This window comes from Anopheles bellator, chromosome 1 (genome assembly GCF_943735745.2).
Source record: "Anopheles bellator chromosome 1, idAnoBellAS_SP24_06.2, whole genome shotgun sequence".
Classification (NCBI taxonomy): domain Eukaryota; kingdom Metazoa; phylum Arthropoda; class Insecta; order Diptera; family Culicidae; genus Anopheles; species Anopheles bellator.
The window spans coordinates 43,240,542-43,258,715 of record NC_071285.1 but is presented as its reverse complement, the minus strand read 5'-3'; the positions used below and the strand labels follow the sequence as shown (position 1 = coordinate 43,258,715).

Here is an 18,174-nt window from a genome sequence, read left to right as displayed (position 1 = left end):
GTTTGTGTTTGTCCAATTTAAAATATAAAAACTATATATGAACAAAATGAAACAAATGCCATGCACAATTAACAATACCTCAGACAAATAAAAACATGATTTGTTTTCAATTATCTGTCTAATCTTACGAAACTTAAACTTGAAACGAAACATTCACTACTAGTAACCTTGCATGCCGATCCTTTTAATACGTCCATCATTTACAATAATCTTATCGACAGGGATAAGCATACCCCACAAACGAACGGCGGCCATCGCACTTGTTGCTGCTGGTGGCACTGGACGTATACTACTTGTGGCTTTCCGCTTGCGTATTCAATAAAACCGCACATTCACCGCCCATCGTACTAGCTGCCGAGGAGGTCTTTCGGAGGATACAAATTGATCTACTTTCGCCTCGAATCGAAACGAATTTGGCTTCGATTTTATGGACGAGGCGATGTGGTTGTAAAAGGCATAAATTCCTCCCGCTCGTTTACTAGCCACCAGCAGATATTATGAGCGATACCTTCCTTTTTTTCCATGAAATGTTTTCAATTGGCGCGACTCTGTACCCCAAATGGCTGGATTCTACCCTTCTAACTGACTTCGCCGTATCGTCCGGGCGCATTCTGCGTTCTGTTTGTGGTCGGGAAAACATGCTACTGGTGGTCCCAAAGTGATAAACTTTTCCCATTTTCCACACCGTCCGAATATTCATGAGGGTGGTAGGGTTTTGTTCAAACCACCAGTCCGCTTCGGAGGCTTTGGAGTACGCGGTTTTGCGTGCACTCGATTTTCGCTTCAAATCCGGAACAGATTTATGCAAATATTGTCTATGCTTTAGGTTGTCGGTTGTTGTTTCGGTTACACGTCGGATTTGTTTCCACAAAAAACACCGATGCGAGTGTGTCTGACCACGGCCGATCCTGTTCGCTCATTTTCCCAATGGTTTTGTTCGGTTACAGATGTATCCGTTAACGCGGGTTTGTGGTTGAGTAGTGAAATGTTATTGTGAAATTATGTTATTATGCACCGGTTTTGTTGCATTTAATGGATAGGAAATTGAAACAAAATAACTGACAACTAAATTCAAAGCGAACCAACCGATTTTACGTTCCTCGTCGATTAATTTCAACGTCGTTAAAGTTTGTGGCCAATGTCTTGTAAACTGTGAACCATCTAATTCTACATGTTTGAATACTGAAAAGATGATATGATAAAATTTCGTTGTCCCTTAAATAACGTTATGAATATCCAAATCAGCTGTGCTTCTGTGGTATTAAGGTGATTGAAGAATATTATAGGAAAATTCAAATCTAACTGAAATCAAAATATCGTTTGCACGTTATAATTTAGTTTTTACTATCAATAGATGGTGGTCAATAATACCTCTAGATTTATCTTGAATCAAAATTATGCTAATGCGTCGTTTTATTTGCCACTTTCACTTCACGCCAAACTCGATTAAAATTGGGTAATCTATCAAACTGTCCTTGGCTTATCAACAAATACTGTCAACCAAATATTACAACTACATGAAACATTGGCATGGAATGAACTGCGAGCAATATTTCGATTTATCTAAACTATAAAAAGTACAACATGTATCAAAGAGCTTTATTGAAACTGTTTATTTATCTCCGTATCAAAGATTACACTTGTTATAAAACCTGTTAATGATGGTAATATGTTCTCTCTCGCATTTCTAGCACTCACCGGTGGAACTAACCGTGATCCGGAGCACCAGAGCGCGTTTCCGGATGTTCCATACGCGACGGTGGTGCTGCTGTGGGTGGTGGTAGTGAAAGCGGAGGTTAGGTTCGATTCGGTAGTGCCTTGGCTATGCTATGCACGCTCGTGGCGGTTCGCAATGGAAAAGTCGCCGAAAAGCATCGCTCGGCCCGTTGCGGCGGGCCCACCCGGCGTCCGGCGCCACCTGGAACGTGCAGGTGGTGCGGGGCAAGATGACTTCCCGCTGCCTCTGGCACGCTTGCCGCGCCCTCGTCCTGGGCATGGTGCTAATGTTCGTTGGCGGTGGCATGGCCACGGTTGGTAAGTAGCCAGAACCATCGGGACAGCCGGTTGGTTACTCCAAACACACCCAGGATCCGACCGAAAGGAGGTCCCCTCATTGCTGTCCTCCCTCTCCCGTCCGGTCGCCACAGGGTACTATGCAAACAACTTTCCCTCCCTGTCCGACCTCCGGAGCAACAGCAGCACGTCGACCATACGCGTGAAAAATGAGCAACGGGGATTACATCTCAACAACCTCTCGTACGTCGGACCAATCATCATGGGGGTCGGCGGTAAGTCCACAAACGGCCGGGGCTAATTTGAAAATATTCACACACCACACACCCACACAAACACACACCGGTCTCACTTGTCTAAACTTTGGCAGGACGGATGCACCCGATAACGTGTTGATACACCGGAAGGTTCAGGATTCACGAAACCCTACCGAAAGGCAATTGCAATAATAACGGCTCTCCGGTCAGTTCATCTCCAGTAGCGTGTTTTAGATTCACTTTTGGATAATTGGATCAGTGTGGTAGCTTTTTTTATTCCCGACTATTTGGAGGCTTTCCCCCAGGAGAAAAAGTTTAAAGTATTACTTTACACAAACGGAACTCGCTTACTCGGACAAATAGAAGCCAAAGGGTTCCCAGCACATTTCGCATTCTCGGAACGAATCACGGTCACTGCTTTTACGACAATCCTGTCACGTTATCCTGCAAGAAACCCTCGCGCTTCCTACCAACGGATTGCCTTGGGTTTTGGGCGTCCAACGTCGCTTCAATGGAGCCCTGAGTAGAAAGAAGGGAAAGGAATTTATCCATAATGAAGTGATGACTACCGAAAAACGAGTCCTGCGCTGTCCTCTCTGCCCGATGAGGTTTACATGAAGAAGTATCGCCCGGAGGATGTCGCAATTCGCTCGGAACAAACCGGCAGCCCTGACTGGATGGCTGGCTGGCTGACACTGGCAAACATTTGTCTTGATGCTATCATCAAGATGAAATATAAATTTGCTACCATTTCTGGTGCTGAGATTCGGTGGACGAGACGAAAGTCGCTTCGTTTAGCTACTTGTGGAGCTCTCGTTGCTACCCCACGCTCAGGCCACAGTTTCCAGGAAACATCGCCGAAGAAGGCAAGGAATTGTTTCTCTTTGCTCGTATCCACAAGGAAAGGTAAATATTTTTTTCGATTTGGGAATTCACGATTGAAACAAGAGGCCTTGGCCGCAACGGTCAATCTGGCTCGTTGTATTATCTGTTAGCAATGAAGCTTTATAAAGTATAGCTAAGCTTTGATATTTATATCTCAACAAGAATTTCAATTCAACATTTCAGCTATTTAGAAGATTGTGTTTTTTACATAGTTTCTGCAATACTGAAACTAGTTTAGTCACATAAAATGCTGTTTCCGTTATGTTATGTGCATTTCACTCGTTTTATTTCAAATCTGCCCCAGACTTTTCATACTAAATATAGTTTGATAAGCTTTCAAATCCTTCAACTGTAGCACTCAAAATTGGGCGCTTGCGGCATTCTCAATTACTAACCAGAAACTGACCCACCCAAATGGAACCACTCACTCACAGTTGATCGCAGATTTAACGCTGCCTAAACTATAAACCGGAAGGACAACGATACTAGAACACAGTATGCAAATTGGTTCCGTTCAGCATACCAGAGTGCCCGAAAATGACCCAAAAACCGTTCGGCAAATGCAAATGTATGGGAACCGACAACGGCCCTCCTCGAATGGACCTTGCTGTTGATGACAAATTGATCAGGGGTGTTCAAATCGGACGGATGCTTTCCATTTCTTTCCACTCTGAGGCTAGTCCGCAGGCATGAGTCTTCGGAGTAGGAACATGTGTCGTCTAGAAACGAATAACGTTGTCAAGTGGCGGCTTGCGTACGGCAAGGACGATATAGAAAATACGGCTGGACGGCTTCCTGCTCGAAAGGCTCTTCCGTCCGTCGGGACCGATGTGTGCAGTTTCGCCCTAGAGAAGCCGAATCCGGTAACAGACGATCGGTTCTATCAGACGGCGTGTTCGTAATGCGAGATTCGTGTATTTCATTTTAATGTATTTTTCAAGGCCGCTAGGATGTTAATGCCATCCTTAAATGAGTCCTGTAACGCAAACATTTTCCAACATTTTATTGCGCTTTCTTTGGGTAATTTGTAAAAATTCCGACTGCAATAAATTGTTAAACGAGCCACGATACGAAAGCTTAATTATCCGCCGCGCTTCGTATGAAATATGAAAGCCATAAAACAAACATGAATAATTAATTCTGTTCGTCGCGAAGTTATTACCCGCATAACGCTATTTAATCGGGCGCATGCTGTGCCGCCCACAACCTGCCTCGTGGTGTAATCCATATCCCGGGACAGGTTCCGGCTAATTGTGCTTCCCTACTAGAGACAACGTTTTTCGTTGTCTGACATCCTTTGACACCGCGTACGAGGATGAAAGGCATGATACTTTGCAGATTTTACTTTGTGTCCTTCACAGTTTTAAGATTGTCTCCGCTGGTCGGACTCGGATGGTTCCAATCCGCTCCCTTCCGGTGCTGGTAGACAGAAGATTGTGCAGAGCATAATAAAAGCGCCCCGACCGAGAAGGAGTTGAGAGGAACCCAAAAGGCAGTGCCATTCAGCGAAAAAAGCGTGGGCTGAAAAATGGAAAAGATGTGTCTGACATTTTCCCGAAATTGAATTGTTAATGTAGCACTGTGCCGTAGGAGTGTAATTCGTTTGACAAAGATGGAGCGAAACAAAAAGGCGCATCCTGGAAGCCCGGTTGCAGCCCGGGCTCATCTGGTGGGAGCGTCGTCGAAGCGAAAGAAAGGTCGTGCAAGTGCACGATGTGAGTTTGGAGTTAATTCAATTGACGAACCTTATGCGCTCGCCGACATTTTGGGTGCTCCGGCCTTTTCATGTTTGAATACCTTTTTTTGACCCAAGCATCCGTGAGAAACATCTGTAGACAGTGTGCTCTCGTCGCCTTACTAATTCCCACGCGACCATTTCAGGGTTCATCGTTGTGGCCTCGTGTGTGATGACGTTTGAAGCGCGCGACTCGGCGGCCAAGGTTGTGCCGGCCCGGTTCAAGCTGAGTGGCCACGGGACGGCCCGGAGCTCCAGTCGACAGAACACTTCCCGACGTTCCACAGGTAAGCATCGTCTCTGGTCAGCACCGATACCCACCCGAAAAGACCACCGTACCCAGTGCCCGAAGGAGCTTGAGAAGGGTTCCCGAACAACCCGAAAAAGACGGAAGAAGCTCTTTATCTCGCACTGGAATCAAGTCCGTGGCAAAAATCGGGCCGAGAGCGGATGATGGACAGCGGATTCTGTACAGCGCGCAAAAGGACCCGCATCCGGAGTTGACCCAGCCCAGTGGAGCGCAGCAACCGCAAAGAAGGAGGGATCTTTCGGTTGTGTGGAGTTGCGCCATCCTAGATCAACAGCCGGAAGCGATAAGGAGCAAATGGTACCGCAAATGCGAATCGCGCAGGGTTTCGAACGCTCCAGTGAGTGGCGTGTCAACTTTGCTGCGAGTTTCACGGGGTCGCCTGCGATGTCCGTAACGGGTGATAGAATTTTCACTTCTTTCGCCGCTGAACTAAACATCCCGTGAGTTTGCCCAACCTCAACAGGGCTGTCCCTGAAGTGGGGCACCGTAAAGACAGATTGTCGAATTCCATCCTGCAAACGGAAGGCCTTCGTTTTAGTCTTGGAATCCAGCCCCTTACGTTCAGTGTTTCTGCTATCTTCCGTTACTTATGCATTATGGATTTTCATGTACGAATCCCATTCCCATTACCTACAAAAAGCTCCATGAGGTTCAACTTTGAAATCCACGATGGCGTAGAAGTGGCAACGAAGTGATTATGAAGACTACATGCCCACTGCGCCGGTAGCCGGATCCAGGATCGCATCCGACACGCTCACAAGTTTCACCAGCAGTTGATGTGCAACTGTTGTTAACTGCGCCAAACGAACCCAGCCCAGTGCCAAAAGGCCAAAGTTTGGCGACAGAGCACCATTTCATTTGCGGAAAATTGTCATCCTGCCACCGACAGGGACAAACTTTCATCGTGCCCAACTTCATCTGTCCGTGATCAACAGTTTCTTGAAGGCACTTTTCACCGCAACTTGTTGAGACTGTGACCAGGCAACCTGTTTAGAGCCCGTAATTGGCCTACGAATTGGGCTTGGCCCGGTCCGGAGCTAATAAATTCGAGTACCCATCGAACGTGGCTTTGCATAATGAACGGTCCTTAGTTAAGACCTCAACGGTCATCGGTGGCGCGCTGCAGACGATAAACAAAAGTTCGCAAACAATCGAGGCGACAGCCACATTGCCTTAAATTCGCTGCTTCTTCTTCCGCTCGTTGCAGGCATCTCGAACGGGCCGTCGGGCGCCGTTGGTTCGCAGACCGCCCGCTGGGAGCAGCATCTGGGAGTGTTCCGAACTTCGCCGGCGACGGAACAAGTTCCGGACCGCAAAGCACTCACCGCAGCGCTGGTTCACTTCTCGAAAGCCTTAGGGTAAGTACTGATTGGATGGTCAATCTACCGGTTGCGGACAGATGAAGCGTATTATGTTGTAAAATGGTGGGCTGGCAAAAAACATGGGAGAACGACAACGTTAATCATAAACTCGGTGGCATGTCAGAACTTTCCGTCGAGCAGCGATCCGTGGCTTCTTTATGGCTCGCCCTCAAAAGTCGCCACTCAAACACCAGTTGGTTACATCCATATTTATTATGAGACCCAACCTAGGCAGCAAATTGATAGCGTCCTTCAAAAGGCACCCGACGAGATCGTGTCGCCACTCGCATGTGGCTGGAAAAGCGTTGCGCATGGATGCGGAAATGCTTCGCACACCCTCGGAGTGGAAAGGAGCGTTCCGTGTCATCGTCTTCGCTTTGGATGTCATGTCGGTGGAGACGCCTGGTGTCTGGTGTGGTTTGTATAATATCTCCACGAACCACCGCACGGGTGGCGCCATAATAGATATGTGAGGGTGCGTGTATGTGTGGGTATAGTTTTGCATGATATCGTTTTGGGCAACATTATGGATTCTGGGTGCATATTGGGTATGAAGTTCGCTTTGATGGATGAGCGATATTCGCAAACAGTCGCCAAACGCGTCGCTCCAAACGGCGAAGGCAAACAACGACAGTGAACCGTTATTTTGTGGGGTGCTCACGATAAACTGAATACAATAACCCAAAGCATAACAACGCCCATCAGATCCTAGCGGCGCCCGAAACGTGGCGTTCGAAACCACATTTTCATGCATGACAAGATGAGCATCTCTTCAGCCGACAGCAGCCGACCTGAAGATGGTCCTATTTTTGGACGCAAATCGATATACTTTCCTTTCGGGGCAAACAAATTGATGCACGTCTGTCTGTGGCCCCTCCGCTGGCCGTGGCCAATAACGTTTACGATGGCTCGTGGCGAACGGCAATTTATCGTCTCATCTTGTGCGAGAATGTGCGCAATATTCCACACGCAAGCCGCAAGTCGTTTTTCTTCGGCTGAACATCGCTTTGATGCGTTCCGTTTTCTCTTCATCCCATATTCTGCTTACCGTGTAACCACGTTCTGCTTGGAAACAATGCTTTACTTCATCGCCGTACGCTGTATGATTTACGTTCGCAGTTTAAATTATATTGATAATTCATTTCTTAACGGTCCGTATATGACTGTCATTACTTAGCCATAAAAAACCTTCGGTAAGAGCGGAGATTTATGATTCATTTCCGTCTTTTTATCGGTGGTGACGTGGTTATTGGATATACTAATATTTTCGATTTCTTAAATGTTACTCAAATGAGTATCTACAAATTTGCACTTGTTATTTTTTTTATTTCTAAGTGTCCTGCAGATAAACATATAAAAAGTAACCTTCTTGAGTAGAACCTTTATACTTCTGTGGCTCATGAAAATGCCAGAACCGTGTGCTTTGGGACAAAGAGCATGAAAATTATTCACATTGTTTGACCAAAACAATGAACCTCTAGCACGGGGTCGAATTGGGGCCACCCGTTATCATCATTTGTTCCCAACATCTTGTAATCGCCCGGCTGCCCGACAATCTACTTTAGTTTATATCACCACCATCAACATCATATCGAATGCATTACCTCCAAGTATTAATTCCCAACGATTACTATCTCGTGACCTAACCGAAAGCTGGCCACGAGAACTGGCGGTACGAAGCGCCGTGACGACGTGAGCATGAAAATCATTTGTTACGGTGAGGCCCCGTCCATGGCTTCGTGCCGCATGTGCCGCCCGAAAGCGTCTACAGCAATTTGATGGTCGTCGAAGAAGTTGCTGAAACCCGTCCAGAAATCATAACGCTTAGCGCTCAAAGCTCAGTTACGGCTCTCGGCGAAAGACTAACTCGCCTGTGGTCTCTGGTGTTCCACGTTTTGGCTCGAAGGGTGGTCATTTTCACGCGCAACGAGAGAGAAATGGCGAGCAAATGGTGTCATGCCTGTAATTTATGTTGCACGACGATTCCGTCCAGCCTGCTCCCCGTTCGTTCGAATGGGTTGATAGGTTGGAGGTAGTAATTTTGCTTGCCCCTCGTGCTTGACGACACACCAGTCCGTTTTGCGTCCATTTTTCTGCCGCACGGAACGGGCGCTTAAATGAGGCTACATGTGGAGTGGTGCACATGCCATTAAGGATAATTCAATCCACTTGCGTGCACTGCTGAAATCGAGTGGAAAAGCTCACGAAACGAAATATTGTTTTATATATTTGTTATGGCAAGATTTTGCTGTTCCACTAGAGAGAGTTTCACGTAAAACGTGGGAAAACAAATAACATTATCTTATTTTACAATTAGTTTTCCGCCTTGTCTATAACAATTGAAAATAATCAGCATTAAATAATAATAAAATAGTTTAATAATCATACTTTGAAATTGCTAATTAGTTTTGGTAATAATGAAACGTATAAAAGAACCATAACATAACACTCACAAAGAGCTTTCAACATAGAATGAGGTAAATAAATAGACCTGCATAGATTGATAAACCAATAAATATTCATTCATTCATAACAAATGTTGAGCACATTTCAACCACAATTCTTACTTTGTGTGTAATACCTTCATTGCAGGGACAACATTGCAATAGAACGAAAGGTGGTCCAACGAAGAGCAGTACGGCCATCCCGAAACGTGGTGACAGTTTGCCACCTTCTCTCGTCGGTGTTAATTAAATTCCACAGACTCACATAAACGCAAACTCACATAACCAACTCGAATCTTGTGCGCTCAACGTGTCCATTCCAAACCATTTTTGTGGCCAAGCCAGGATGTGGTATCTACTCCTTGCTCGGGCCGGGATCTCCGGAAAGGATGAAGCCATCGCTGGCCCATCGAATGGCTGGTCCGGGACAGAGGACAGGACGAAAGTAAACTGTCTAATGGCACCGCCCATCTGACCCCTGCGTTGGATGAGCTCGGTGGTTTTCCACCCGGTTTCCGGTTGCTGTGCTAATGAAAATGCCTTTTGCAATTCTCACACTCATCCCACGCCAGGTTTGCCCGTTGGCCGCTTGTAATCAACAATTCGGACGTTCCATCGTCATAACCCGCCGTTGCCGTCGTGTGTGCGTTGGGACTTATGCTCCTCGCTTCGGTGGTGGATTGGCTTTGTTAAGTAAAGAATAGCCGGCGTTCGAATCGTTCACCGGAGAGTTGTGGCTCACCGTGCACAGTGAGTAATTGCACACCGCACCAGCTCGGGTAGCTTCCCGTGGCTTTTATGGTGCCCATGTTGGCGCCATCGACTCGATTGACCTCATAAAATCCGATGGGTCTTATGGGGCCATAACGAACAGTGAATGATCAATATTTTCTTAACGCAAATCGAGCTTATCTAAGCCGTTTAAATATTAGTTGACTCGGAAGCCAGGAAAACCAAGATCCACCGATATTGACGTACGATAGCCTTCGTTGATTGGGGAAACGTTTCCTAAATTGTTCTATTACTTTCTGGCGTCAAAGTCGAACAAAACGAATTCGATCTCATTATGTTTTTTATGCAACTTGAACCCGAACCGAAAAGTGGCGATGACTCTATAAGATTTGCGGGTAAGCCTTCTTCGGCCTCTGTCAATTAATCATTGTGAATTATGTGCCGTAATAATCGTAATAAGAATGCCGCTGGTAATATCAACAAAATGGCCATTTTTTGCCATTTTGCGAACAACACCTTGTACAGCCACGACTGGCTGGGTTGGCAGTCGGGATACCGTCCACCGTATCCATCTGCCAGGGGCAATTTATCACGTACTCTTGAGCGTGCCTTCGGACGAGATAGTAAGAAGAACCGTCCACTTGGCGCTAAGAAGCTTCGCCCATCGCCGCTGAGCCATTATGATGAATGACTACGCCATCCAAGCCTTCGAGTGTCCTGCCAGGAGGGCATCTTACTCGCTTACTCTGCGCTCTGTGATTATCTATTCTTTTCTTCATCCTTCTTTTTCGATTCTTTCCTGCAGCACGCCGAAGTCTTCGCCCCACCAGCGACGGCCTAGCAAAGACCAGAGCCGCCGGGTGTCGCGAAGTGGTTCGGTGCCCAATTTGTACGCCGAAAAGTTAAGCGTCCCATCGTCGATGGCAACCGGTTCGCCCGCCACCAACCGCATCCGGTCGGAAGTGTCCGGCCACCGGCATCACCGGGGTTCACGGGTCAGCAGCATGGTCCACCGCTCGACGAGGGAAGCGGGTAGCGGCGGTTTGCTGCACCCCGGGATGCTCCAGTTCCACCGACACGCGCTGTCCGTGGAAGAACCCGATCCGTTCGCAAGGTAAGTGGTGCGCTCCAGCCGAATCTTGCAGCGGGTCTTCCTGATCGAAAGTTTTGCTTCAAGGGTCCAATTTAATAGACCAACATATTTCAAATGTATAGCTTTGACACAAGAAAGCTTATAATAAATTTAAAACATATCTCTAATACAAAAAACCGTTTCAAAAATATCGATATCAAGTGATATGGATTGCCTACATTTAGGCGCACTGCCAGAACATGGACCATTCTAAAAGAATCCTTACAAAACTATCTGTCCTTATCCTGAATGCAGGTACGTGGTTGGTTCCATTACGGCTTTGCGTTGAAACAACAAACTGAACAGATCCCGTTTTAGAATCCATCTACGTTCAGTTTCGTTGAACAAAAAATTAAACAAAATAACTGAAAGAGCAGAACAGTCTTTGTTACCGACACCAACCAAAGGCATGCGCCCACGGCGCAGCTCCTTCGCGCCGTGTTTGGTGGTGGTTTGTCCAATCGAATATTCAACCCTTTCCAGCAACCCAATTCACTCACCGTTTCGGGGTATCCTTCTCGCTCCCCACAGAACACTCAATCAGGCCGGTTCGCACGGTTCGGTGCAGTACGGGTACGCAGGGGGCGAAATCGTGCCGGTGCATAAGCTACGCGACCGCAACAAGCGGTCGGATACGGCCCGCCGGCACATCCTGTCCCGCCAGACCAAGATCGAGAAGGAGGAGTCGGTCGGCAGCCCGAAGCAGGTGGGCCACATCAGCCGGCGGGCGTCGACCGTCTCCGATGCGTCGGTCAACTCGAAGCTCAACCGAAGCAGCAGACGTGCCTCAACCATCTCCAAGACGCCGAGCGTCGACTCGCGCGGTGCACCCTCGACGGTGGAGATCAACAGCCCGGACCGCTCGCTGCTGGCGTTAACGCCCCGCAAAGGAACGACGGCCGCCGGTCCCATTTCCACACCGTCGGTAGAGCGAGAGTGTCGGTAGGTACTAATTAAAATCAAGCCATTCGAGCACCTCCGAACGGCTATAAATAGTTTGCGATCAAATTTTACAGCAACAGACCTTCTCCTGTCACAGGTCACTGTTATGTTACGAGTTACTGGCATCAGAAAATGAATAATGAATGTATCAATCAAGAGGTCAAAATCCAAAAACAAACCTTTTATGCTGCAGTTCGTTGTGGTTTCAATGAATCAATGAATGAACCGTTGCGCTGTCCTTTCATGTTGTAAACAACTGTCGTGTGTACTGTAAATAGCACAAAATGTATTGTAAGATTGCAAAGACTTCGCAATCGATTTTTACAAGTTAACATATTTTTCCGGTGCATTCAACGCTGCGACTCAATTCACCATACACCTCAAGTATCGCAGAACGTTTGTCAGCGAAACTTGGCATCGATTTTGCGCGATCGTAGTTATTAATTTAATGGACACAATTCTCTTAAATGTCATCGCAGGGCAGTCACATTTATCACATGATATGAAAAAAAATGACGGAAAATCGAAAAAAACGACAGGACATTGCCCTTCCGGGACAAAGGTGACATACGGTCGAAATGCGTGCGTACCGAAATTATACGCATCCAACAACTGGTGGGGGTCCCTGTGTGACAGTACTGAACGAAGGGTTCGCTCCGGGGTGTTTCCTTTCATAATAATAGACGTGACGTGCGTAGGGTGCCGCCGGTCGATGGAATCGGCAACACATTAAGCCAAGCCCCAGGCCACTCCGCGACACCACTTCAACAAGTTTTCGCCCGCTTGGCCACTGCCCAGCAAGCTGTTTGGCTGTCCAGTGGGCTCGAAAGACAAAGCATTTCCCTACGACCCTCTCGTCGAGTTTTGCTTGGCCGACGTACGGTTCAACGTCTTACGAGCATAGGTTGGTTTCCTTTTCCAGTGGTGCCATTTGATATTGATTTCCCAGGACATTTTTGGAACCCGAGCTTCGGCCAGCCCGACCGGACGCCGAGCAAAAAATAGTTTAGCTTCGAAAGTGGGGAACAGATTTGGGCTGGGTTGACCTTAAGCGTACTAAAAGCGGAAGGCGTACTATTTGCATATTGATATACAAGCAACACAAACATGTGTACTAAAAGTGGAGCCTTGTTCTAAACAGAATGGCTCACCTTGGGAACTTGAGAAAACTTTGGAGAAAAAATGCGCATTGTTTGGTAGAAAGTTGCCGCAATCATGGCGAGTTGTAAATCAACTAATTTTAGTACAAACCACCACAATCCGCCGCAGTTTACTGACCCTTCCGTACGTGCTCGGCGCTGAAAATGGGAATTCGGGGTGGCATTTATTTTTTATGACAAGTTTTGTTTCGTTTTTTTTTACCGTCAAATTCGTGCTCCCGGCCACTCCCGAGATCCCTGCCAGCGGATTAGGGGTCCACTTTGGGCGAATCCACGGGTTTGGTTCGGCTCGTGGCCGGACACGTGGCACCCGAACCGTAAAACGGGTGATGGCGCCGGAGTGTAAACACTCCGCGCAACAGGATTGAGGTGGTTTTCTTTTTAACCCGGTGTTTCGGGGTGCCATAAAATGTCCTTCTTCACCACAAAGAAACGGTTCTTTAGGGCACGGGCACGGGCACAGGCATGGGCCACGCACGCTAAATTCCGTTCCGTCACGCAACGGAGCTAATGACCGAATTATTTGCCGTGGCGGCCGAGACAGGCGGCCGAATTTTCCAAAACAAAAAACAAGCAAATACTAATCTGATTTTCTTTGGCCACTTTTCTTCTCCAACCGCTGCCGTCGCCACCGTCATCAGGAGCCAGCTTTCCATCTGCTCGGAACCGGCGATCACTCAACGCAATCTGTCCTGTCAATCGAGCTTAGAGCCGTGCGTGCCGGAAGAGGAGGACAGTCCGGTGCACGACGAGGAGAGCGCCCGGTCCGTCGTCAACCAGCCACTGCGGCCGGACACGCTCGTCCTTCCGCCCGTTCCGAGCCCCCAGGAACCGCCTGTCGACCCAGCGGCGCCATCCCAGCAGCAGCAGCAGCCTCAGAACCGCTTCCTGTACCGGAGCAACTCCACCAAGAGCTTCCGCAAACCGAAACCGAAGGTGGCGAGCAAGAAGCTAAGCAACGAGTATGACCAAATCTACGTCATCAGTGCCGGGACGACGGGGACGCTCGGGGGCACAGACACCGGAAACGCGCATCGGTATCCCAACTTTCACCACGGTATCTCCCGCAACAACGACGACGACCATTACGATTCGATCGAGGTGATCCACGAGCGGCGCAGCAAAAACTTTAGCAAATTCACCACGGCCAGCAGCCCGACCGGGGACACTGGTCCGACCGGAGAACCGAGCGGGTTGGCGAATGCAGCGCCTTCCACGGTGGCCACGGCCACCACGGATGATGACGGCGAGTACCGGAAGGTGCCGGGATCGAACACGATTAGCGTGGTCGCGGATATATCGCCCGCGCCCGCCCAGGAACCGGAAATCGGAGGTGAACCGGACGAGCATGCGGAACGCGACTGCCGAAAGCCCATGGTGGTGGTGACGAAATGAGCAATGGAAAACCACTACGGCCTGGCCGAGGGCTAGCAGAAGGATTAGCAAAGGATATTAGATTGGATTGGCGCGCGGTGCAGTGGAAATTAAATGTCACTCGTAACGGGCGCTCGGTGGAAATATCTTTTGGGCGAAGGACCGATGACACGTTTCTCGGACGCCAAATGAAAAAACTTTCCAAGGATTCGGTAACATCCGGCAGGGTATGATGTACGAGTAAATTTCGTGCTATTTGCGAAGCTCCTCAGGGCTCGTTGAAGTTGTGTTCTTGGTGAGGTGAGAGGAGGTGAGAAAGCGGACCCTAAAATGTAGCTTATTTTTTTCTAGTTTTTCGATTTTAACTCTTTCAACAGCATTCTGCATTTTCACGTCATTTTCAGTTTGTGTTCAAATGTGTGGTCGTTGTGTGGTACCTTTCTTTACCCTTAACTGGAGCAGAAAATTTATTTGGAGCAAGTAATAGTAATCGTTCATTGTGTCGTAACATTTGGACTTCGATACAGACATAAAATCATCAACTAGATTTACCGTGAATTTAGTTCAATCACTGAAGAGTCCTAATTGGCAAAACTTTTTGAACCTCAATAGAAGATTACTCGTTAAGGTCTCTTTGAAGTAAACTTTTTATTTAAAAACAAAGTTAAAATATCATTACAGGGTGTTACCATCCATCAGAAGAGGAGAGGAGGTAAAGAGAATAGCTCAAAAAAAGCCAAAGAGTAAGTTACTTGCCTGGGAACAAAATTCAACAGCCTCCAGATGAACAACTGTCAAACTACTAACTAGCATGCTATGATTGTGATGAGTAACTTTCAAATGAATGTTTTGAATCATCAACCGTCAAATCTAAAGATATGCTCCAATGGGTAAAGAAAAGTTTCCCTTACACTAAATTCTTTTTGTTTAATCGATGCAGATAACTTTTTGAAAAGGTTTCTTTTCCTACATTTCGTAGAGAAACATTTTACTCGATTTGTATCGAGTTTTTTAAATTGGCTGCATTTGTACGGCCCATTGCACGTTCCCCCCAAGTTTGACCGAGGCTCGTCGTTATCGTACTTGCCCCACACACGTTACAGGGAATCTAAGTTTCAAATAAACCCTTCGATGGTTTCACTGCGAGGCAGATTTGAGGCAGTTTTAGTTGAAGCATTTACTAGCTAGCGAAACCATGTGCTTTCGGCTTCCCTTTTGCAGCACAGGATCGGCCAGGATGAATAGCACGGGATGGGCTTACAACATTGTTGCGGTCGTTAAAAGTATTGCAAACATCCGCCCCCAGCACGACTTGCAGTGACACCGATTACCAGAGAACTTTCTCTCTCTATCCTTCTCTCTCGCTCCCTATCTCTCACATGGGAAAGTTAGCCGTAAAGTTGGGCCATGTTTTGACCACTGATCTTTCGAAAGGCACGGAAGGGTGCTCCAACTTTGTCCCGAGGTCCGCGCTGGTTGCTAGCAATACGGTTGCTGTTTACTGAGAGGATGACTTATTTTGAGGAACGGCTTGCGAGCTCGGATCGGACCACAACAAATTAAAAACGGTGCTGTCTCCTGAGGTTTGGCCGAGGTCGGGCTTATCGTTGGGTGGTAGTTAAGTCAACTTTAAGGACCGAAGATTAAATTCCAGCAATTTTTTACCGACGGGACAGGAATGGAACGGCTTAATTGAAAAAGATAATTTGGTTAAAGTAAAACAAATCTTCTCGTATTACACGGGCGACGAAAATAGATTTTTGACGCTGCAAAAAATGCAACGAGAACGGGTATGCGAAGTGCGTACTTCCTGTAACTTTGTTTTTATTAAAACAAGAAGAACCACACAATGTTGCATGTTTTTCGCTATGTGAGTTTTCATCTCACAAACTTCACCGTTTTCAATTTTAAAGCCTTTACAGCACAAGCCTTGCTGGGTTGCTTCCTTTCCCAAAAAATCATCCTCGGGCAGAAAGTTCTGCTTCCGCTCTCCACGACGCACCAATGAAAATGTCAATTACTTCGTTTCGCTCCGCTAGAGAGAAAAAACACATCTCTCCTCGAGCAGCTGCTGTTTGGCAATCCGAGCCATTGAACCACCACCCCAGCCTGTCGTGGCACGTGGAAATGTTTGGTTTTCCGTACCCCTTGTGGAAGCACAACCTGGGAAGCACCTTGAGAACCCTCGGGCAAAGGCCCTCGAATGGAACCTAAAATTGGCCTACTCGTAAGCGAAACTGACATTGTCCGTCGAGCAACGGTACGCTGGAAGGCGCGACCTACCTAGACCAGATCCGGGCAGATGGGAAACGTGAAGCCTGGAACGGCGAACATTCCGACGAACCTAAACGAATGTTTACGTGGCCTTGGTTCCGAACGAATTGGCAAGCGAGCGGAAGAAAATGTTCACGCGGAAAGCAATTGTGTGCCAATGGTATTGATTGTGTTATCGGGTGGCTTAGCGATGCCCAAAACGTCGGTAGAGTAATCGAAGAACACAAGGTGGCATGTGTTTGTGACAGACGTAGCGTACAAAATGGCGAGCATAATGAGATGAGAAATTGGAGAGGCAAAAACATCGACCTTATATCCCACGCGTAGAGCATAGCTTCTGTTACCCGTGTTCCGGGAGCTGTAAATGTACTTTACTATGTCGATGTGTCGGTTGCGCTGTTCCTCGTTTGATTAGACCCCACATCAACTAGCCGTAGGTAGTGATAGCAAAGTAATCGTGAACAAACTGCTGTTTCACGTTGTCAATGTGTACCCGGTTTCCAGTGGCAGGACAGGACAGGCGCAGGACTGCAAGTGACGAGGTAAGAGCCTGCACAATGATAAGGAATTGAAGCAAAAACCCGACTGCTGACGGGTGATGCGTAAATCGAATCTATTGTTAAGCGGTCCAGTGATGGCCACGATTATTTATACCAAAAAGCAAACAAAGGTCCCACCATAAAGTGTAGGTGTAGCTGTAGTAGCAGTGGCCACTATGCCATTCAACCGCACTCCGTACACATCGATCGAAAGAAAAAGGTTCGGAGGTGTACCGTGAACAGCAGGTTTTCATAGAGCAGTAGTAGCAGCAGTAGCTACTCTATCGATGCGCGTGTATTTGCGGATGAATGTCTATTTGTTTGATACTTAAACTTTATATAAATATGATACGGGCGTTAGTGTGACCACCCGTAGGCTGTAGATAAGTAAAAACACCCCGAAAGAGTCTATCGAAAGTCATCAAGTGTTCGGTGTGTAGAAACGAGCTTCAAGTGTTTGTGGTTGTTTGTTAAAAGCACTCGGACGCGCACCTTCCGAGTTTGGCCCCAGGCAAAGTGTTAGCAATCTGTGTTTAAAATATTGAACGATCATTATTCCGTTTCTATGATACGATGCTGTCGGCTGTACCACTGCAGCTTCATTTGTTTACACAGAGCACACCGAGTGCTCGCAACCCGCGCGTTTTTATCTTATTTCGAACCTCCCGAGTGTGGGGGGTATAAATCACAAAACACCTGGGAGTAAACATTCCATCTGTGAAGTAGGTTGTTCCGTGACACTCTCGCCAGGGCACACTGGCAAGCAATGTGGGACAGGGCAACGGACTATTGTTGAAGCCTCACCTCGGTCCCCGTAGAGTTTATGAAATATGTACCGGAACCGGATAGCCGAGCCGAGCCGAGCAATCTTACAAGAAAGTAAATAAATGTGGTTTTGATGTATGGAACGGTGGGAAACGATTTTTCATTTCTCTTTTCGTTTTGCGCTGATTTCTCTGGTGGCTTTTACGAGTGTGGTGTTTTCGGGGAAACCGACGAGGTGATGGGTGCTCACC

At 47.4% G+C, this 18,174-nt stretch overlaps 1 protein-coding gene across 1 annotated transcript; it reads left to right on the top strand.

Annotated features, from left to right (window-relative positions):
- The first annotated feature begins 1,829 nt into the window (after window positions 1-1,829).
- On the top strand, window positions 1,830-14,366 carry LOC131215654 (uncharacterized). The gene is made up of 7 exons (XM_058210044.1): window positions 1,830-2,034; window positions 2,148-2,288; window positions 5,037-5,177; window positions 6,408-6,558; window positions 10,543-10,851; window positions 11,401-11,811; window positions 13,613-14,366. The coding sequence occupies exons 1-7, from the start codon at window positions 1,830-1,832 to the stop codon at window positions 14,364-14,366; spliced, it is 2,112 nt and encodes a 703-aa protein (XP_058066027.1).
- The last annotated feature ends 3,808 nt before the right edge of the window (window positions 14,367-18,174 follow it).